This window comes from Nicotiana tabacum, chromosome 23 (assembly GCF_000715075.1).
Source record: "Nicotiana tabacum cultivar K326 chromosome 23, ASM71507v2, whole genome shotgun sequence".
In the NCBI taxonomy this organism is placed as follows: Eukaryota; Viridiplantae; Streptophyta; class Magnoliopsida; order Solanales; family Solanaceae; genus Nicotiana; species Nicotiana tabacum.
Genome location: NC_134102.1, coordinates 24,463,133 through 24,487,400, shown reverse-complemented (window position 1 = coordinate 24,487,400; position 24,268 = coordinate 24,463,133). Strand labels below are relative to the sequence as shown.

At 34.9% G+C, this 24,268-nt stretch overlaps 1 protein-coding gene across 1 annotated transcript; it reads left to right on the top strand.

Annotated features, from left to right (window-relative positions):
* Positions 1-14,272: 14,272 nt before the first annotated feature.
* LOC107820729 (uncharacterized) lies at positions 14,273-23,754 on the top strand. Its single transcript, XM_016647063.2, has 3 exons — positions 14,273-14,496; positions 14,600-14,737; positions 23,480-23,754. The coding sequence occupies exons 1-3, from the start codon at positions 14,406-14,408 to the stop codon at positions 23,491-23,493; spliced, it is 243 nt and encodes an 80-aa protein (XP_016502549.1). The 5' UTR covers positions 14,273-14,405; the 3' UTR covers positions 23,494-23,754.
* Positions 23,755-24,268: the final 514 nt, after the last annotated feature.

Here is a 24,268-nt window from a genome sequence, read left to right as displayed (position 1 = left end):
CCAACATAGGGTCTCCACTCCCTAGTTGATTTTATTTTAGATATAGTGTCTCCACTCCCTAGTCTCTTTTCTAACATATGGTCTCCACTCCTTAGTTGATTTTATTTTAGACATAGGGTCTCCACTCCATAGTTGATTTGATCTTAAATGCAGGGTACACCACTCCCTGATATCATTGCCAATATAGGGTATACCAATCCATGGCCACATTTTCCCAACATAAGGTATACCAATTCTTAGTTGAGACATCCTTTTGACAATAAAGGAACACCATCCGAAAATGAAATCAGCATGATCTTTTCGGGGTACACCACTCCAGACCTTTTATTGCTTTCAATAATGAAGTAGTTTAGAATTTTGTTACAATAACTCACGAAATTTTCTAGTGCAAACTGGGGCTGAAAATTTTTGTTTGTTTATTTGTTTCGGTATCTGAGTAGGTTTTACCTCGAGGCATAATGTTCAAGATGACCAAAAGAAGAAGTCTCAATTCAGAATAAAAGAAAAGAAAAAATAAGTGAATCCAAAATGCAAAAGGAGTTGAAAAGATGTGGAATGCTCAAGACATGACTGAAGCCACGGGCATTGGAGTCTCGTTTTGATTAGAAAAAGCTATAGAATAATGAACTAGAGCTTACACCTAGCGAGCATCAATGTTTAGATCAGAGTCTGCATGAAGAACCAATCAAGATTCAACATCAAGTTTCAGAAGACTCATAGATAAGAATCTTGTAACTCATAACTGATAGGCTTGTTTAGTTTTTTTTATATTTTGATATAATAGAAGGACCGCGGACCGGAGCCTAGACGGAACCTCATTGGACTCCTCAACTCATCATTCTACCATTCTCCTTGAACTACACGCAACCCAATTCCCCTATGACCCGGGATATGTAGGCTGTCCAAAATCAGGACTCGGTTGCACCTTATATTTTATTTCTTTTCCTTTTTGAATAACAGTTTAGTCAAAAATTAGTCACATGACTCACTTAGTCTTTGCCTGAAAACTCTTCATGTTTCCAAGCAAAGAGAGGCAGTTGTGAGCGCCTAATTTTTGACTATATTTGAATTTTTATCACTTTTTACTGTACAAATATTTTTAGAAATTTAATATATATTTTTTTAGCTTTGTTACAATTATTTTATATATAGGGTAAAAATTAAAAATAATTTAAAAGGTCAATTATTACTATTAATATTATTTTTATCTTTATTTTAAAATAAAATAAATTAAAAACCGAAACAAATTAAATATTTTTTTAAAATTTTTCGATGAGAATAAAAAAATAGGAAAAGTAGAAGTATAAAATTAAAAACTCAAAGTAAAATCAGGTAGAAATTGTTTAATAAAAAAAAGTAAGAGAAAGTGGAAAATTAAAAAAATTAAAAATAAAAAAATGTGGAAATTTAAAAAATAAAGAGTAAAATAAAGTTGGAATTAATAAAATAAAAGTAAAGGTAGCTGAAATTGTTTTTAAAAAAAAGTAAAAGAGAGTGGAAATTAAAAAAAAGTAAAATAAGTGAAAAGTAAAAAAAAGTAAAATAATGAAAAGTAAAAAAAAGTGGGAATTTAAATATAATAAAAGTAAAAAAGTGAGAAATTAAAAAATAAAAGTAAAGAAAAGTGGGGAATTATTTTTTTTAAAAAAGAAGAAAAATGGGAAGTGAGAATTCTTTTTAATTAAAAATAATAAAATAAAATAAAAAAACAAATCTGAAAAAATTCCAAATTATTTTCTATAAAGGGGGAGAAGGAGAAAAAAGGGGGAGAAGGAGAAAAAAAAGAGGGAGGGGGGAATTGAGAGAAATTTATTTTCTTCTTCGAGGATAAGAGAATCTTTACTCGTGACATTCTTTCTTCGTCTTTCTTTCGAAAAATCCAGCAAAATCACCCCCAAATAAATAGCTTTAAACCCAGCAAAAACAAGCCACTAAATCACCGATTTTGCAAGGTCGATTGGGGTTGCAAGTCGCGATTTTTCGTTCGAGGTTCCGTGGCCGGTGAAAGATCCAATTAACACTGGTCGAATGGTTTAACGCTCTTGTAATTTTAACTCTGTTAATTTATATCAAAGGTCTGTTGTTTCCCTTTCTTCACTGATTATTTTATCCATTTATCTTCTTGTCTGTTGGTGTGATTATTGAGTAGCATGAAGTAGTAATTCACTCTATTGATATTTGGATCATTTGAATCTCATTGTTTCCTTATTCATGTGTTTATTGGACCATGATGTTAATTTTAGAGTTGTAAAGTTTTGTTCTGAGTTGATTTAACCGGATAAAGGATCTATTGAATCACTGTAATTTGGCTTGTTTACTAATTTTATTCATGAGATTGTGGTGTCATTAGTTTTGTTTAAGAAATATACAGAATATAGGATAATGGGTTGGATAATTTGCTTGGGCCACGATTTGTTTTTAAGAAAATTGGTTTTTGGGCTGTTGGAGAAGAAAAGATTTTGGGCCAAAAGATTTAGTCTCATGAGGCTCAAAGTAATAAATAACATAGATGACCCATCTTTCTCTAAGCTAGCCCATTTTTCTATAAAAAAATAAATTCAGTTCTTTCACAAATAATTCCATAATTCATGACCTCACAACAATTTCAAAATTATTTGAGTAAACAATCTTATAAACATTCGTAGCTTGATTCATGCACGATTAATAAATCATCGTGATTATAAGTACGGTTCATGTGACATAGACACATAGTCACGATACGTAACTCCTAATTCAAGTGCGCGTTTCACGCGACTTGACCCCAACTTCAAATAATAAAAATTAACATGTTGTAGATAGTGGGTGCATTTCACGTGACGCAATTCGCAATATGTACAAAAATAAGCGAGTGCGCGACATCGCGACTTGTTTAAATAAATTCCATAATTGTTAAAATAATAAAAAATGGTATAGAAGCATTAACACATAAAGGGTTCTAAAACATGTAATAAATCAGATAATTTGGCCAATTATTAATAGTTGAGCGACCGTGCTAAAACTACAAAATCTGAGAGTGCCTCACGCCTTCTCCCGAGTTAATAGAATTCCTTACCCGGTCTTTTAATTTTCGCGGACCTTAAAATAGAGTCAAATTTCCTGAATTTAGGATTTAAAATAAACCGGTGACTTGGGACACCATAAATTATTCCAAGTGGCGACTCTGAATAAATAAATAATCCCATATCGATTAATGTCACTTTAGTTGGAAAAACTCCCCTATCCCTCGGGGAAAAGGAGGTTTGACAATACCTTTAACGTGGATATAGACAAATTGTCTATTCCAAAAATTATTGATTATGCCAAGGATTTTGGGTTTATCAGTGTAGGAAAAATGTTGGGATTTTTACCTAGCTATACTATATTAAAATTTATTTACCTATATTCTCTATGTTTTGTAGTTTTTAATAAGTATCTAGGTTTTTCTTACAAATTGTATACATTGCTCCTTAAAAGGCTCTCACCCCATCATTAGTATCTTTAATTAAGGGATTCAATTACGTCATTTTCTTTTTTCCCCTCTCCTCTTCTCTCTCCTTTTGTTTACATCAAAATCCCTTCATCTACGCCCAGAATCTCCATCTGCTCTTTTTTCACCATTGCTGACAACTTTATATTATTAAAAGATATTCAGAAATTGTGTGATAATTGTATGATAACTGTATTATAATTATATTTGAATTGTATCAGATATATCAATGCCTAAAATATAATTGTATTATACTTGTATCTGGTACATTAATACCCTAAATAATACCAGATACAATACTAATAAATTAATATACAATTATCATACTTGTGATACAAGCTGTGAAATTCGTCACGAATGCACAACTGCTCGTAACAATATACAATAAATATACAATTATCATACATTTGTAATACAATTCCTGCAACAATTATGATACATATAAAATTATAATACAATTGCGATACATTTCTGAAAAATGGTGATACAATTACGGTCTTCATCTTCTTTAAGTTTCAATTACAACTCTACAGTAAATATTTAATATAATTGTATTAGTATTGTATCGAGTATTGTTTTGGGTATTGATGTATCATATAGAAGTCACATACAATAAGGATTTTAGAAAGAAAGAGAACCAAGATTCAAAACTTACCCACAACTTGATTCTAGACCATTATTCCGAAGTTCGTCCGCATTGTATCAATAACTAATAGTGATTTTGGGTGATTAGTAAGAAAGAGAAAAATTGAGTTTGAAAATCTTTGGAAAAGGAAAAGAATCGGAAATTTGGGGGGAGGGGGTATAAAAATAAAAGAGAGATTTTGGGTGATTATTAAGAAAGAAAAAAACATAATCTTAGATGTAGGGGGTTATTGGAAATGGGAGTGGGTGTCGTGTAACTGACAAGCTAAAATTAAGGAATCTTGATTTTTTTTTCTTTTTAATGGTTTTGTATATAACTTATAAATATAGATATACAAAGTAATTAATAAGGAACCTAAATGAAGGTGGTAAATATGTTTCTATTATAGTATAACTTGGTAAAAATTCCAAAAATATTTATTGTATCTTCTAAGGGTGGCCGTTTAGTAGATAAAAAAGATATGGATTTATTGGTACTTGCTTATTTGTTAAGTAATAAGGATGCAATAGACATTATTTATGTATGCCATGAGGGAGATACTGTGGTCCAGAATAGCCATGTGACTAGTGAGGCCATTGAAGAATCTTCTAACAGGGTTGTTGATGGCTCAATGCACCTTTAGGTTCCCAAATTAAAAATATTAATTCTAGTGGTCAAATAGAACCCCATGAACAATATAAGTTGTAGGTGATATTGTAGATAGTAATAGTAATAAATCTAGGAGTTATGATGATGAAGAGCATGAGGCTGATTATGATAGCGATGTGCATAAAGAGTTGAACATAGTTAAAACAGATTTGAAGGCTTAGAAGAACAAAAAAAGAATACCAAAAAAGAAAGTTGTTTGCTGAGTAGTTTCTTGGACCAGTTGGGATAGATCCAGGTTTTGAAGACATAGATAAAGGAAAAAAAAATATTTCTGGTAAGTTAGTTGGTGATGATCCTTTTTATGACAGTTCAGATGCTAGTAGTTTTGAGAGTGACAATGAGAGTGGGAGTGGGAGTGGGAGTGAATTAGGAAACAAAAGTGGTAACATGAAATTAAGGAAGGAGAACAAGAGGGTAACATATGATCCAAAATGGGAAAAGGGTGGTTTGGCAACTTAACATGGTCTTTGAAAGTCTATATAAGTTTAGGAAAGTTGTTATCATGTATGCAATAGAAAGAGGTGCTCAGCTAGAGAAGATTACAAATGATAAAAATAGAGTTAGAGTAAAATACAAAACTAGTAGATGTCCTTGGTTATTGTTTGCAAGCAGAGAGCCCAAATCTGTTGATTTCATTATTAAAACGTATAATCCTATGCATAACTGCAATAAGACCAACACAAATTCAATATGCAATACCAAGTATATTATCAAGTACTATGGAAGTAGGATAATTTCACGGCCTTGCATAAAGGGTTGGGAGATGCAAGATTTGGCAAGGGAGGATTTGAGTTTATATGTTGGGGAAAAAATATGTCTGAAGACTAGGAAACAAGTATTGAAAAAAGTAATGGGTGATCATGTAAAGGAGTTTGGCAGAATTTATGATTACAGAGATGTGCTCCTTCAATCAAATCGAGGTAGCACATGTGTGGTAAAAGTGACAAATTCTGAAGATGGAAAAAAATTGTTTAACTCCTCTACATTTGCTTTGAAGCAATGAAAAAAGGATTTATTGAAGGTTGCAGAAAGTATATTGGGTTAGATGGTTATTTCTTGAAGGGAATAACTAAGGGACAACTACTTGTTGTTATTACAAAGGATGGGAACAACCAAATATTTCCAATTGCATGGGTTGTAGTTGGCACTGAAACTAAAGAGACATGGAGTTGGTTTATAAGGATATTGAAGTCTGATTGGGAGATCGATGATGAAGGAGAAAAAATGACAATCTATAGTGATATGCAAAAGGTACTAGCTGTCGCGCCCCGTTTTCTCATGAAATCGGATTTCGACATGTGACAACTCTTTTAAGGAGGTATTAAAAGAGGAGAGTCACCACCTAACGGTTTAAAGTGAGTTAGGGCACCTAATATGCAAATGACTCTGTTTTACTAATCAACGTCATCAAAGATCGGGTAAGGGCTCAAGTTACCTCAAAGAGAAGGTGTTTGGCACTCCTCGAGGTCCACAACTGTGGGTCCCGACCGAACTTAAGATGATGTGGATTACGATTAGGCTAAGTGATCAAATAAACAAACGAAATTCAGAAGTCAAAGAACTTTATTACAACATCAGATCTTAGTGCGAGTATATGGATACAACTATTTAGATCTAATAACAACATACAAAGAGGAGGGAGGGTCCTAAATTTTTTAGCCTAAAGGATCACCCCGTGCAACATAAATAATACTCTGTTACTCCCTCAAGATGAGGTGCTACTCGCATTATTCAACGAGCACAAACTATCATCTCCTACTACCCGATTACTATGTTAAAGTTGTTACCTAAAGTGCACTAATTCAGTTATAAGTCGTACCTTATGCGTGCACTACCCGTCCCATACCTATGGTCCGGGAGGGAATTGGACCTCTATTTGGGGTGGTTCTAGGCTTAAACTTAAGCTGCTCAAAATGATAAAACTAGGCGACATACAAAACACATTGGAATTTAAATATGGCAATAAAGGGGGCTCAAGTTTGCCTCCGTACTTAAGCAGTAAATGCACGCAAACACATATGCCAATCAGGAATCTGTAGAATCCTATAGACATGCTTTCTAGGTGATCAAAGCATGCAAGTAATTTCGAATGCAGGATATAGCTTATAGATAGAATCATACGGGTATCATAAGTTAATTGTTGAGAGTTTTAAGTTACCAATCCTATATGTGCGATGCCTAAGTGATCTACATGGTTGGGTACAACAGAATCTGCTAGGGAAAGAGTCCCAGAATTATTCATACGACGTGCAAAAAACAGTGTTAGAATGGTCTAGCATTAATCAATTATAACGAGCAATTATTTCCTATAGGCAGGATCTCTAATGCATAGTACTTCAGAGCTTGTTTTATTTATACTTAGTCCCATAAATAAGATTTCTAATGATCAATGTGGTACAATAGCAAATAAAGTGATCAAAAATCCTATAGGCATAATTTCTAGTGAATAACTTAAGCGAATTGAAGGAAAATTCATCTGTTCCTATAGGTAGGTTTCTAATATATTCGAAAGTAATCATGCAAGTTGAAGGGGTGCTCACTTCCTATAGGCATGCTGTCTATAAATATGTAGCAGCAGACATAGCATTTGAACTCATGTTTAATGGTAAACAAGTAGTGTGTGTGTGCTTTTCCTAATGTCATGATCTCTACAGTGCTCATACAATTGAACAACACATATGGCAAACATGTTATCAAGTCCTATAGGGATGTCATCTACCCATCTTGCATATTGAATTCTACCCATTCCCTTTTTACTAACACCCCAATTGTTTATACAGAGGTTATTACATGCCCAATAATGAGTAAAAGTGACAGTGTTACATAACAATGATAAGAGGCCCACAACAGGCCTAATAAATACCCACCATTGCCTGGGCTTTCAATAGCTCTTACATAGCATACCCAGGCCTTCAACAAAGAGCCATATTCAATACATGACTCATGGATCCATAGAGGAGTCTATAACCAGTTTACTCAACCATGGCACCAAGTGTTGCACCATTTAAATCAGCCAATTCAAGTACACATCACATAACATGGGGAAGCAGAGTGAATGTGAACAGTTTGAGATTGAGGGAGTGACTAAGGACCAAGCCCTAGTGTGTTAGAGTTCACAAGGGTCTCAATTGGACCCCGAGCAGTGCTCACACTTGAGAGGCCAACAATAGAACCTAGATAGCCTTGTCTTTCAACCAGCTAAGAATGAGAATTCAAAATAGCATGAATAGCAAGTAAGGAAAGTGGATAGTGATAGAGGGACAAAAATCAAGTAATACACCAAGTTGAACATACAGAGAAACTAGTCAAGCAGGCCAGCAGGTTCAACATGATTTCACACGTAGCAAAGTACTACATAGACAACCTCATATTGAAAGAATTAGGGGAAGAACGGGTTTACATGCATACATATATTGTCATGTACATATGCATGAAGTCAAACTAGTTGACACCTAAAGATCCAAATTAAGTTAAGTATACATTCTAGTGCCATGTTAATCAGTATGTAGACATGATGTGGGGACACATTGTGATATTTACTGAAAGGACATGGTAGCAAATGAGCCAAAGGCATACTGGGGAAATATATTAGCATAGAAGCAAGGTCATAGTTGATAAGAAAATGGAGTATTTATCTTAAAATCAGGATAGCAAGGAAACATATTTAGAGCAAACTTTGAAGCAGTATTCCATATAGTTGGGACTAATACACAAAGAGCAGTCAAGCAGACACAAGACTTAGCACTAAAAGATTCATTCAAGTGGGGGTGGCTTTCATAGAGTTGGGGTGGTATCCAAAACAAAATATGCAAAAAATTTGTAACCAACATCATATGGTCACAGTAGTCAGATTCATATCAAAATGGACTTGCATTAAAACTCAAAACTGAACATATTCAGATGCTAGAGGTACTGAACTCATTCCAGAAAAACAAAGGATCAACATAGAAGTGCAAACCGTAGTGAAGATTACAGATTAGCCTAATACAAACTAAAGACAAAGCAGTAAACTATCTCACGCGTTCAACTAACACAAAATGACAAAGAGTATTGAGCATTATCACAGTAGTGCAATATTAGGGACTCGCGATTAAAACATGCTTATGTAATTCAAACACATATAGGCATGCAGAAGGAAAGAAAGAAATTTAACATTGCGAGGGTTAAAAGCACTAACCAGTAGCAAAATCAAAAGAGTAATAAAGAGTGTAATAGCAAGAACCCCAGATCTCCGATGCTTCAGAGTTCACAAGAGCCTCTAGAATGGGCTCCGAGCAGTGCTTGCACCGGAGGAGGTCGTTTAATGGCCTTGGCTTTCAGCCGGCCAAGAATCAGAGTATAGAACAAGAGAATAAGAGAGAATAATAGAGTGATAGCTTCGATTTTTAGTGAATCCAGGTGAAAAAAAAAATCTCTCTTTTAAAGGGGAATGTGGAGGAGTTTATATAGTAGTAGGAATTTAACGAACAAACATGAAAAATAGTCAATCAAGCGCAAATAAGGAACTATCACATGCAATCACTAATAGAACGAGTAAAAGAAAAAGTATAAAATTCTGAACCGTAATTCGACATAAATCAAGGAATTGACCAAAGGTTTCGGTGAACCGGCTTCATATCGCCTTGCCATGAATGTATATAGACGGAATAACGTCTAGATCTTGAAGTTTGAAGTCGGTTTTCACCTAATTCAGGCCTAGTACTTGCCAAAAATATGCAAGTACTAAGTGATACTAAAAATCGTGTAAGTAACACGGAGATGGAGCAGATATGGTAGGCAAATTATGGAGAGATTCCATATTAGAACTGGAGTTGGGAGATTTAGAAGAAGCGGCTACTAGGGTTTGAGAGGAGAAGAGAAAACAGATGGAGGGAAACGAGGCGGCGATCTTTAGGGAAAATGGGGATTAGGGTTAGAGGGTGAGGGGTAATATAAAACGGGTAGGTTAATTATGGATCGTTGATCATTTGGGATCAATGGCCAGGATCACAAGGGAAACGGGGCGGGTTATTTGAGACGGGTTCCGTCCGGGTTTGAGACTAAGGGTCGTTTGGCTTTGGGCTGGGATGGACTGGGCTAAGGTTTGGGTAGTTTTGGGCCACCAATGTGGTCCAAAATTGGTTAGAATGGGCTATTATTTAAATACCCAAAATTTTATCAAAATGATTTATAAAAAATGCTTAATAAATAAATAAAAATATAATTTATGCACTGAAATGCTTAAAATAATAACTTATTATTATAAAAATATAAAATATGCTATTTTGACATAAATAATATAAAATAAAGAGCTCTTATGTATGAATATATGCCATTATTGTAAAATTGGATAAATAGCTTAAAAATGCTACTGTAATTATATGGAATGAAATAAAATATTTGAAACATATATCATAGGTACAAAAATAATTATTTTAGATAACTAAGTCATCACAAAATAATTTAAAAGGATAATTTAAATACAAGGAAAAATTAATTTAAAGGTCTAACAATTATGGAAAATTATAGAAAATGCTTGTATAGGTTTGTATACTAAATAATGATGCAAATATGCTATTTTGAAGGTATATATATATTTTGAAAAATATGAGAGCAAAATTGGGTATCAACACTAGCTTATTTGTTTATTCTATTATTTTGTAGTCTCTTCATTTTTAAACTAACTGTCTCTTATTTGTTTATTCTATTATTTTGCAGGGTTTGTATTCATCAGTTCAAGAATATCTTCCTGAATGTTAGCATAGAATGTGTGCAAGATATATTCTAGCTAACTAGCAACAAGAATGGAAGGGTATTGAGAGAAGAAATGTATTTTGGAGTTGTGCAACGTCAACTTATGAAGCTGGACTTAAAAGCAAATTTGGACAAGCTAAGTAAGCTAGGTCATATGAAGACATGATAAACTATAATCCTGAGAAATGGAGCAAAGTAATATTCAGAACTTCTTCCAAGTGTGACAATGTGGATAATAATATGGCTGAAAACTTCAATGCTTGGGTATTGGATCCTAGGCACAAGAAATGCTTGAAGAAATTAGAACAAAGATAATGAATAGGCTCACTAGAGTAAGGGCATTTGCAGATATTTGGAATGAAGGCATATCCCCAATGGCAATGATGGTATTGGTTATAAGTGTGGAGAGGTCAATGAAGTGCACAATACACTGAAATGATGATGTTGGGTATGAAGTTAAGGGGGCTACAAGGATTAAACACATTATCAAGTTGATTGAGGGAGCGTGTAGTTGCAGAGCGTGGCAACTGAAAGGGATACCTTGTGCACATGGTGTAGCAGCAATTCATCACAAAAGACTTTATCCACTTGACTTCATTTCTGAGTGATACAAGAAAGAGACCTACTTAAAAGCTTATTCTCATTTTATACATCCAGTATCATGTATGTAAATGTGGCATGAGCCAACAAATACAAAGGTTGAACCACCTCCTGTTAGAACAATGCCTGGAAGGCCTATAAAAAAAGGAGGTTGAGGAGATAAAAAGCAATGGAAAGCTTACAAAGAGAGGAATATCAATGAGTTGCTCAATTTGTAAGTTCACATTTCATAATAGAAGAAGATGTCCAAACAAACCTCAAAGCACTTCAGAGGCACTTTCTATCCATTTGATAGTACTTTACAATTGCTTTCTGTTAGTTGTTACTTTATAGTTGTTTTCTTACTAAGTTAAAGTGATGAAAATAGTTATTTTCTATTGGTGTTTCTGTTAGTTTGAATCACTTTGAATGAGTGATGAAAGTAGTATTTTCTAATGAACACTATGTTAATTGATGAAAGTAGTTTGAATCAGTTATGAAAATAGTTGTTTCTATTAGTTTGAATACTTTGAATCAGTTATGAAAGTGGGATGAATCAGTTGCTTTCTGTTAGTTTTCTGATGAACACTACTTTATTTATGTTTATGCAAAGGGAGTGTCTCACTCACAAAAATCAACTTATAAAAAGAGATCAAAGGCTAACTCACAAGCGTATACTAGTAAGAAGAATGCTAAAAGCAAGGGTGGTAAAGAAAGAGTCAATAGCAAGATGGTGCAGAACTCACACACCTCAGATGTGCAGCAATCTCAGGTTTCAGATGTTCAACATTCTCAGGTTTCAGATATGCAACAATCTCAGGCAAGCAACATAGGTGTTCTTGCTGCATTTAAGAGGCCAAGAGTAGTGGGACATGGAGTATATGTTAGCAAAAGTTGCTATACATATGATAGAGGTAATGAGTAGTTTGGTGTGCTAATTTTGAGATTGCAGCTTTTACTTAGTTGTTTGATATATATATTTTTTCACTTAATTTTCAGCAAGGGAGGGTTGTTAGTAGGGTAATCAACAGTGGAGCAGTGGAAAGTTCACCCGTAGTAACTGATGATCTTGGTTATAAACCAAGTAAATGCCTGAAATGGAAGTGAAAGCAAGCAATCAAAACTAGACAACTTCAAAACAGAAATGATTTACTACAATATATAAGGTCAAAATCACCAAAAGATAGTGATAAAACTGGAGGTTTTTAAACTTCGGCATTACTCTATTATGGTTAGGAATTGATGTAAAATAGTACTTTGATTATGGATTGGATAATATTTTTGCGGTACAAGTTATGACGTAAACTATTAAACTTGTTTTACTTTTATACTTTTGGAAAGCAAAATTAATGTAAAATTAATTAGTTCTATGCCTTTTGAGCTCCAATACAATGTGTTATTTCTAGCCACAACATAATCAACAGAACCAAAAACAAAAGGGGAATCGTTCACCTCTAATTCAAGATACCTCAAATAAAATGCCACAACTTAATCAACTACTTTTTACCTAATACAAACAAGGTTCATGGTTACACAACACCTCCTAACATTGAACAACCAAAAATACACATTGAAACCTAAACTAATAATAAGAAACATTTTCAAAAATTTCCTCTTCTTCAATTCAACCTCAAGTTCCATTTTATCCTTATGTAAGCCAAGAATTAACGCTTTTGATTGGCCATGAAATTCTAGATCATACCACTGAAAAAACCCACAAGCCACACGATCCTTAGCCAGAAAATTTTAACCAAGCCATTAGAAATAAAATGAAATCTTGGCCATAATATATCACATAACATATGATGATTTGAAAGATGATTACCCCTAGTATTTGCATCCGGAAAAAACGTCTTCCTGAGTTAGCATTTGTCATTGATGTTCTCAAAGAAGCAGGCTGCCCACAACCACAAAAGATATTAAACCTCATGCTCTACAAATACTTGAAAGGGTATTCCTTCTTTCAAATAAATTTGGGTAAGAATGAAGGATGGATAAAACGAGATTCATAAGAAATAAACTCAATAATAACAAGAGAGAGAGGGAATTTCAAATGGATTCTGATGAAGAAATGGAGAAGAAATGTGGAAAATGGAGAAGAAACGTAAAAACAATGGTGAAGGAAGGTGTAATATAAAGAAAAAGAGGAGAAAATATAATTTTTTTTAAAAAGAGCTAATTAGCCGTTAGATTTTGTCAGGTGGGCCCATTTTAATGGTTATTGTCAGCCTTCACGCGCTCTTAAGCGATTTATTTCACACAATATGCCATATAAGCGACGATGGAGTTTTATTATGAAGGGGGATATGGTTTAGGGAGTTTTCGGGGATATGCGATAGTTTAGGTAGAGAATTGACAATGATTGTATAGTTTAGGCGGGTTTGAGTATATTAACTCTATAATAAAATATGTAAGATTACTCATCAAAATGATATATAAAAATGTCCCCACTTAGCCGTGTCTAATGGTTAATTTGTGTTACTCTCTTTAAAAATTCAACTTTTCTATTTTTCCTTTATTTTCTTTATATTATAGCCCTCTTCCTCTTTTTCTTCTTCCTTTCCAAACTTACGGGTTTCATTTGAAAAGTTTTTTTCTCTTGTTTTTTCAGAAATTATCTTCCTTCTTCATTTTGGTCCTCTTCTTTCAACACTATATAGTCCACCAAAATCTCATAATTTTTAACAAACCCTACTGAAATTTTTACCAAACCCTAAACTTTTTATCCCAAATCTCGTATTAAATTGAAATTCCCAATAAAATCGAAGGTTAATGAAAAAAATACAATGTTTAATCGAAGTTTAATGACGAAAAATACGATTGAGACATGATGTAGCCATTATTGGAGGACTTGGAAGAGAATTCTTTAAAAAATAAAATGACAGTGTGCATATCCCTTCACCCTCTTTTTTTTAAACCCTCCAAATATTTACCCATTTAATTATTTTGATTATTAGTTAAATTTTTTAATGAAATTGATATTTAGATTAAGCTGAGTTAATAGAAGAGTGTATTACATGTACCATTAAAAAATTAATAAGTTTTTTTTAATTATATAAGAGTATATAGTTAAGGGTGATTTTAGTGATACCGGATAGTTTAACTAGGTAAACGAGATAGCTTAGTTTTTTTTAAAAGGTGTATTACCTCTTTAGAAAAAGGCTTTAAAGTAAAACGGAAAACTAATAGCAGCCCAAACCCGATTAGTAGAATCCGATAGTATTGAAAGACCAGTGGAGTTTCCCAGCTCATACCTCCTGCCGCTGACTGACCATTTCTTCAAACAAAACAACAGAACATCCTCAACAGAGAACAAAAAACGAAGAATAAAGGATGCCGTTGAGTGCAACAATGGTTGGAGCCCTTTTGGGATTAGGCACCCAAATGTATTCTAATGCCCTCCGGAAACTTCCTTACATGCGCCGTATGTATTCTTAAACATTACCCATTATTTTATTTTTGAAGTTTTAAATAAAAGTTTTTGAAATTTGGTTCTGACTTTTATTTTTTGTTTTGGTATTTTGTAGATCCGTGGGAGCATTTGCTGGGTATGGGAATTGGAGCAGTGGCTACTAATCAGATGGTGAAATGGGAAGCTAAGAGTAATGAAGATCTTGATAAGTTGCTTGAGAAAGCTAGGCTTGCTAATGAGCGCCGTTATTTTGGTATGTTTCATTTCAAGAATTTTTTTGTTGAGTGTCTGAATTTTTTTAGTACCCTTTATTTGTATTTTGTTTTTGTTTTTAATTTTTTTTTGAAAGTGTGCAATTACTTAAGAGAGATGCAAGATTTGAAATTGACAATTTGAAAGTATGCAATTAGATGAAGTTCTGCTACTGAAAGTGCTAAAAATTGAATCTTTTCTGCTCCCAATGCTTTGTTCTAGTGGTTAGAACGCAACTTGTGATGTGTGGTTAGGCGCACCTTACTGGCTTGAACCTTGCCACAGATAAAATCCTGGTATTTTAGTGAAGAAGGATAGAAGAGAGGGATCCACCGAGTTTCGAACCATCACACGGGATTTCTCGATTATCAAAAGTTTTTGAGTCTTTTCCTTCAATTTATTGAAGGATATACATGCGAAGGTGGGTAATGTCAGAAAATCCTTTTCCACGGTAATTTTTCAAAAAATTTAAGTTGTTTCCTTAAAATTTATCAAAGGCTAGGTTTGCTAATGGGTGTCATAATTTTGGTAAGTTTCATATCAAGAAAATTTGTGTCGAGTACCATTATCTTGGGTAGTACCCTTTGTTGTATTTGTCCTTTTTTTTTTCTTTTCTTTGTCGCGGTACCTATGGAATCACTTAGGAAAAATGAACAACAACAACAAACCCATTGTAATCTCACAAGTAAGGCTTGGGGAGGGTAGTGTGTGCACATGACTTACCCTTATCTTGTGAAGATAGAGAGGTTTTTCCCTTAGACCCTCGGCTCAAGTGAAATTTAAAAATAAGAAAATACGTAAACGATACTTATACTATTGGTATGGAACACTTAGGAACGATGCAAGATTTAAAATTGACAACTGGGGATTGCTAACTATTGAATTTTTTCCATAAAAATAATTGAAGGGTGTATATGTGAGATGGATATTTGAAAAAACATTTTATCTTTTTCAAGTACACTTTATTGTAATTCATTTTTTCTATTTATTGGTACCTATGGAACCACTTAAGAGAGATGCAAGATTTGAAATTGACAACTGCGGGATGTGAATAAATGAAGTTTGGTAACTGAAAGTGCTAAAAATTGAATCTTTTCCTTGAAATTTTTGAAGGATATATATATATGTGAGATAAGTAATGTGATAAAAGCTTTTTAATCTTTTTCAAGTACCCTTTATTGTATTTGTCTTTTTCTATCTATTGACAACTATGCAATCACGTAAGAGATGCAAGATTTAGATGAGGGCCATGAGGCTACTGAAAGTGCTAAAACTTGATTTTTTCCCCTTAAAATTTATTGAAATATGTATATATGAGATGGGTAATGTGTTAAAAGATTTGTATTTTAAACACTCAACGATTTCTTCTGATCTAGCTAAGCCTTGGGGGGCCAGAGCTATTCAGTACCTGTGCTGGTGGGAGGTAGCAGGTACTCGATGGAATAGTCGAGGTGCGGCAACTCGTGAGTCATTGTCATGAAAAAGGAAGATTCTTTATTGGGGTACGGGTTCAAACAATGTGGCGAACTTCGGATTGTCTACTTATCTTGGTTGATCACAATCGTTTGTTGGTAAAATAAATACTTACTCTTTTGGAGGACGTAGTTGGGCAATGGTGGGAGGTCAGTGCAATTGATTGAGGAATGCTTAGAAAATGTGGGAACTTTTCCTGATTATATTCCTGCAAGTTTTTAGGGATGTCTTTAATATAGTGAATCACCTATTTTGAACTTTAGAAAAGCTGTCTTCTAGGAATATGGATATTGTTGCCAAAGGAACAAAGAAAAGATACGGGAAGAAAGGTATCCCGAAGTTAGTCTTTCCTCTGTGTGGGTTAGGCGCATGTCACTGAATCAAACCCCGTTGTAGATAAAAATCTAGTATTTAAGCGGCGAAGGGTGTAGGGACGGTTCCATTATCCACCGAGTTTTAAACCATATGCCTCCGGCCCTTGGGGATTTCCTGATTATAAAAAAAAGTCTTTACTCAGCCAACAACCCATATATTTACAGTTACCAATTGGGCCGTTATCTCTTTTGCTCCCTTGCTACTTCTACTGATTGACTTTCTGTCTTCTAGAAACAGGTATCTGTCGCCTCCACTGTTGAAGTTTAAAAAAAAAAAATTAAGTACTGGAGTTACAGAACCAAGATTGATGAATTTAGAATTAGATCAGACTGAAATTCTCATGAAATATAGCTTCCATATGCTATTCATATTTTTTTTATACACGACATGGCGTGGTTGTCATAGACTTGATGATGAAAAGAAAAACATTAAGACTTATACTTGATTATATTTTGTTTTTCACCGACATAGGGTGTAGTTTATGTTATGTGGACTTACGTGTTGTTTGGTTTAAATCTGGTATCATCGTATGCTGATAGTTTGGGCTTGGGCATTAAGTTTATTACTGAGGGTTGTTAAATCTGATGGTAATCGATTGGGCTCGGCCAAAAGAGGGAAAACAACATCAGACCCCAACCCTGTCTCACAATTTGAATTAGAGTTGATGGTAGCCTTTTTGCCTAAAGAGACAGAGCCAAGTGGGGCCATTTCCTCTGGCATAGAAGTACTCATTACCTTACACGGCCCAAGTAGTGAACCGATTAAAGAGTAACTGTGTTAGTTCATCTCCTACAAGTTCGTTCTTACGCAGGAGAGTATTCCTGTCATACAGGGATAGAGTGCAAAAAATTCTTCAATAGCAGTTTCGATCTCCCTAGGGATCTTAGGAGGACCAGCTTTCATCCACAATCTAACCCGACACCTCTCTTTCATATCCAAATCAGTCTCTACCAGCCCACCAAGCATGTCTCCAATCAACTGAAAAATATTGGGGGACCATAGTTGGAGAGGGAATCCATACGATCTTTCCCAAGTAGTTTTTGGGTCCTTTTCACGCATCAGGGGATCACCATTTGAGCTGCAACTCAAGGCCTTTCCAAAACCACCTAACCATTTGGTTCTATTTGCCTCCTCCACCGAGTGAAAATCAACCCATGGCTAAGATCCGAAATACCACATGTATTAAATGTCCACTTTTGCAGTTCGGTAGAAACCTTAAAGTACTCACAGTGCAGCTGTTCCACTAGGCATCTACAAGAGTAGCAATTTTGGATTTTGTTGTTTCTGCATTTATCAACAATCTATTAAATCTACTGGCCAACTGAGACCCTTGACAACACGTGTAGCTCTTGAAAGGCTGTTGAAGTGTTAGACTGGAGTTGGGAGTGTGTCTTTTTACAACAAACCTCCATTCTTTGGCTTCTATGTCTGACCATCCAGCATACAGTGAGAACTCAGCGAGAATGCTGAACCTTTTCCTTTGTCTATACATGGTGAAAATTCTCAAGTATTTGTTGAATCTATAGAAGTTCTGAAAAACCATGACTTATTTCTCCTTCCTCACCAATCTGCTATTGGCATCACCAGGTTTTTCAGAAGCGACAACTGTTATCTGGCAACTTCGTAACATGAGTAGTTTAGAGCAACAATTCCTGCTTACAAAATCCAGCTTTCTCTTAATCCACTTATGCCAGACATCATGTTTAGCGGCTTTTCTTTGATCTCAAAAGACTTACGACCAACTATAAAAAGGCCTCTTCTATCCATTGGTGAGGGAAAGCAACTAGTTTTTAGAAGCTATCTTGCTCGGGCTTTTCAAAAATGCCGCCGGATGCATCATGCATGTCAAATCTTCCAAAAGTAGTGCATTTTTTGAGGATCTGACATGAGTGCGGCACCATTTTTGAAGAGTTCAAGCAGCATAGTTTAGAAGATCACAAGTTGGATTATCTAGTGAAAACTGGTCAGTGAGGTTAGGTTTGCGGGGAGGTGAAAGATGGAGGAGAAACTTTGGTATGGGCTTGGAACGCTGGGAAGGTTAATTGGAGGGGAAGAGAAGGTAAGGCCTAACTCCTATGCTCTAAAACAAAATTCTTCGAAAAGACATATGAGGTTGTTCATTGGCCTCTTGTAATATTTTAATGATGCTTTCCTTTCCAACCATTCTACTGGCAATCTGGCATAGTACTATATTTAAACAATAGAAACATCTTATCAACACCCCAAAACCTAACTCTCCCCCATGCTTCAACGCTTCATTCTCCGAAATGAAATACGCTGCGTGAGAGACAACCAAATTTTCCCCATCTCTCTCTCTCTCCCCTCTCCGAAGAATCAGCAAGATACATATCCTCATCATCATCAGACACAAATGTTTGTTCCTTCGTCACAATTCCCTGTCCCTTGCCATCCACATCTGTTTGCCTCTTTATTTTCGTCCTCTGATGTCCTCCTACATCTCCTTCTTGAATTGCTATTCCTTTGTTGTAATGGGGAATCAAGCTAGAATTGTCTCCATATACAATTGCAGCATGTGTTAAATCAGCTAAACCAGGAAATATATTGCTACTCTATGTGGAAAGGGTCAGACACAACTGGGAGATCTGATGGTGGTAGCGAAGTGGATGGAGGCTGCTGGTCCATAAAGTCAGCAGCAGCATAGAATCTAGGGACGAGAATGGTGGCTGGATCTGACCAAGGAAAAGAAGGATATTCAGGAAAATCTAAAATTCCCCATTTTCATCCATTTCTCTTATCATTCGCAAACTAACATTTCAAATTGGAATTGTAAACTAAATCCTGCATCTGGATGTGCTCTATCCTGCTGAAACCACCCTGCAACTTTTTCCCTCAACATTTCCTAAAAGCTTCTCCACCCTATCAAATCGTCCATTTATCTGGTTAAAATTTTGCAATAAAGTCTCCATATGTTGGGCTATTTTTTCCATCATACTAGATTGTTGAACTCTTGGTCGATGCCTCCTCTCCTGTCTTGGCCTTTCTTTCTCCCTTTACCTTTTTGGACCATCGTTTTCAAATTTGTTTCCAAATATTTTTTTGATCATGCTGGTGGAAACAATGATATACAACTTTGGAGTTGGTTTCACTTCAACATCCCTAACTAACTGCATGATAGTAGTAGGGAAGAAAATTCTATACATATTCTTTTCAAATTTATAGGCTTGAATGTTAGTATCAATAATTCTACCAACATTTTCAAGCATTCTATCTTAGATGCTATATCTTAAAGAAAGCTTAATTTCATTTAAAAACCAATGTTGTTAAGAATTTCGCCTCGATAGACATTTGGTGTAGAAATTGTTATTGATTATCTCATGAAGGTTCTTTCTTTCTCCCCGTATTTCCTTTTTGGACTCTTAGATTTTTCAATCTTTTTCCATTTTGTTTTTTGATCGTATTGTTAGAAACAGCTATATACAACTTTGGAGTTGGTTTACTCCATCTTCCCTAACTAACATCGTGATAATAGAAGGGTAAATAATGCTACGAACATTTAAGTCTAATTTACATGTTTGAATGTTAGTATTAATAGTTCTACCAACATTGTTAGACATTCTATTATAGATGGCATACAATAAAAGTATTGTTGGAGCATATACTTTCGAATTGTAAGAACTTGGTAACAACCTAGTGCTAAGAAAAGCAAGGATGGCTCTGACAACATACCCAATGTTCCATCCCAACATGCTTTATCTTGCTCCAGAGCCATCATATGTCTAATCTATACAAAAAGGAAACAAGCTGGTATCTCCTTCGACATCTGCCTAATTAGTAGTTCTTGTAAAAATGTGAGTAATCTGGTCATCAACATTATCAAGATCATATAAGTGATTAATTTTCTTAGTGAAATAGGAGATGGTTTCGTTAAACCCTGATTTCTTCATCCTCTTTGTGCTCGAAACCTAAGTGCTCAAAACATATCTATATTGTTTTTGAGCCGGATACATCTAACCCAAGTTTTGATGCATCGACACTTGAGAAGTCTCCACATGACACGTACCATTCGATGCGTCGAGGCCCCTTTTCAACGCATCGAAAGTTGAAATTTTAAATTTTTTACTAGACTTTTAAAAAAAGGGACCGCTAGAATGTTGTAAAACCGTGGTGTCATTCTTCATTGTCCTTACTGCTGGAAAATCACCAGTACTAACCCTTTTTTCTTTCCTTTCTTTCACTAACTTCCGTGAGTCCAGAGAAAACATTGATTTCATGTACAATAAGGGGTTGATACACCAAAAAGGGGGTGAAATTTCACGTAGAAGGAGATTTTGACGAAACCATCTCGTAAATCATCATCAATGGCACACCTTTGTGCTCCCACCAGGCGATTTCTATATGGAATATGTGCTGGAATGCTACCAAGATTTGGGAAAGGGTTTGGAATTTTCAGCGGTAAGAAAAAAAATTGATTGTTCTTCTGAGAAAATTAATCACCTCTACACCCAAGGGTTGGCCTACTGGATGAGAACCTGAGGTCTCAGGCTCAAATTCCAGCGGAGACAAAAAATACTGGGTGACTTTTTTATCTGTCCAAGCTTTGGTGGATACAATTACCTGGTACTTGTTGCTAGTGGGAGGTAGTAGTTATCTCGTGGAATTAGTCGAGGTGTGCGCAAGCTGACGCGGACACCATAGTTATCTAAAAAAGATTGATCACCTCTATGATCTTGATAATATTGATGACCAGGTCGCTCATTTTTTTACAATAACTACGAATTATATAGATGTTAAGAGAGATACTAGCTTCTTTTCTTTTAGTATAGATTGGACGTATGATGGCTCCAGAGTAGGACAAAGCATGTTTGGACGGAACATTGGGAATACTGCCAGAGCCATCCTTGCTTTTTTTAGTACTAGGTTGATACCGAGTTCTCACAATACAAAAATTTATGCTCCAACAATATTTTTATTCTATGCCATCTATAATAGAATACTTGTCAATGTTTGTTAGAATTATTAATACTAACAATCAAGCATGTAAATTTAACTCAAATGTTTGTATTATTTTCTTCCCTTTTACCATCACGCTATTAGTTAGGGAAGCTGGAGTAAAACAAACTCCAAACTTGTGTATCATTATTTTTAACCACATGATCAAAAAATCTTTTTGGAACAAACTTGAAAAATTTGATGGCCCGAAAAGGCAAGGAGGGGGGAAGAAAGACCTTCATTAGATAATCACTAACATGTAGGATCAATAAATTCTTTCTAGAACTTGCACCAAATGTCTAGCGAGGTGAAATTCTTGACAATACTGATTTTTAAATGAAATCAGGTTTTCTTTGTTTCACTTTTCAGCCTCTTTGTTGTGACCTAAAAAAATAAAAGAAATAAATAAAATTATCAATCTCAAAAGGCTCATCATGACGAGGAGATGCAAATATTTTCCTAATTAAAGAATAAGCATAAACAAGATAAATATTTGGTGAGCTTGGAAAAATTCTTCCCTAGCATCTACAATGTGAGGTTTGGACAAAATGCAGAAGAGGAAAATGCTCTCAAACAAATTCTTCCAAAGTACATGGAGGTTGTTTATTGGCCTCTTACAATATTATAATAATGCTTTTCAGGTTTCATGGTATGAGATCCCACGAACTTTACATTTATATTTTAGGCAAGAAAAAAGAAGTTAAATGTTAGATATCAAATACGCTCTCCGTCCCAATTTATGTGGCGACGTTTGACTTGGCACGAAGTTTAAGAAATAATGACTTTGTATATTTGTGGTCTTAAGACAAGTCATGAACATATGTATGGCTATAAATCATCTCATTAAGAGTAAAATGAGAAGTTAAAAGTTAAATTGTTTCTAAATATAAAAATGCGTCATTCTTTTTTTGGATAAACTAAAAGGAAAGCGTGCCACATAAAATGGGACATAGGGAGTAGTACAAGAAATAAAATGACATGGTGTAAATTTCGAAAAAGGAAGACACTAGGAAACATGTCAAAGGAAATCCTAATTTTTATGGTTAGACTTCTAAAACTGTAAGTAATTTCCCATGTATTTCCGAGGTTGTCGAGTTGAATAAACTCAATTATTTCTGAAAGCGATGTGGGTTCCAGTACAGTGAGCTATAGCTGTGGAATTCTGATGCCTTGATGTCCTTCCCTGTGTAGCATTGAAGTAATGATTCCGGTGTAGACCCTGAGATTAAGATCCTGGATTCAAATGCTATCCAAATACTGATACTTATTATTAAATATGTTAACAAATCACTTGTAAAGAGGTGTTTGTTGTATCAGTTTGTGTTTCAAATAGCAGTTTAAGCATCGGGCAATAAAAAGTATTGTAATCGGTGTTGCTGATTAAAAGCCCCTATATTGTCATAACTAACAAAAGCAAGAAGAAATTAGCGCAGTTAATATGTTCTCCATTTTTCATTCTACGGATTTTGAACATTTTTAGATATAAATGCCATAAGCCTATTGCTTATTAAAATGTTAAATCCATTTTTTACTTTATCAAAGAAAAAAAAGGGATTTCAACATTTTGGTAAGCAATGCATGAAGATGACTTGTGAAATTTATATTTAAAATCAGGGGAACCCTTTAGAAAACTAGGCATGAAGAGTAGAAGCGCACTACTCTACCTAATTTGATAAAGAATAGAAGCATATTACGATACCAAAGGCTCAACAAAACTGATGGAGAAAGGATGCGACTGCCCTTATGTTCGACCATGAAATAGAATCAACTTTTTGTTTCATGTTTGTGTCAGTATGCTTTAAGGTGTGGGCATTCTGAAAGTTGCTCTTCTGGATTGTATTTTTCTGTTGGCGTGGCTTTCCCTTATGCTGTGTGTTTTCCGTTGCTAGATTCTTTGGGTTCTTGTTTTTCATTTGTTCTAATCTGGCTCGAAATTTTGTTGCAGATGATGAAGATTAATACTATTGGCGGTTTCCAGAGAGTGTTGTGACAGCAGCTTATGAAGGGTCAAGTTGTTTTCTTAAGCCCGTTGTTTCCTCTTTGTAAGGTTGCAGTACATTGATCTTTGTATTGGCGAATAACACTTGCAATAATCATATTTCAATGGCTTGCAAATGTGTTCCCTAATAATGAGATTATTCATAGTTCCCTATGACTCTTTGGATCATTATATGTTATGAAACTCAATTTTTTACACAAAGAAAAACTTCTTTTCTGGCCCATGCTCTAGGGTGTGTTGGAATTAGATTCACCTCGTAACTTTACTGTCAATATAGCTAGTAAGTACAGCTTTCTGGCAAGGGCTTGAGATTGTCAGGATATAAATGAATTCTAGCTGAGCTTTGTATTTTACAATTTTGACGAGTTCACTGCATACATGATTTACGATCCTGTCTTTCAATTTTCAATCTGCTACGGATTTCGAACAGATTTATACCTACAGATTATATAGGTTAAGGTATTAGCTGATATTGTTTCCTTGACATTCTTATGCTGGACTTTGGTCAAGATCTCCAATGTTATCATGTTGCAGTGCTATGACTGTTTTCCCTAGTACTAGTATGCTCACATGCAGTACCTGTTCAATTCCGCGCACCCCTTTCACCTCTCTGTATCGAGCGAATCTCTTGAACGAGGAGGGGACAAGAGCATTGTACTGGGTGATTTGGAACTTTCTGGGAGTCGTGTCTTTGGGTATTGTAGGCGGATTATAGCTGATGAAGTGGAGGGGGTT

What these genes read in the sequence shown, in the direction of transcription:
- LOC107820729 (XM_016647063.2), top strand. Translation starts at nt 14,406, where the DNA reads ATGCCGTTGAGTGCAACAATGGTTGGAGCCCTTTTGGGATTAGGCACC. An exon ending in GAAACTTCCTTACATGCGCC is followed by an intron (nt 14,497 to 14,599) that starts GTATGTATTCTT and finishes GGTATTTTGTAG; the next exon opens with ATCCGTGGGAGCATTTGCTG.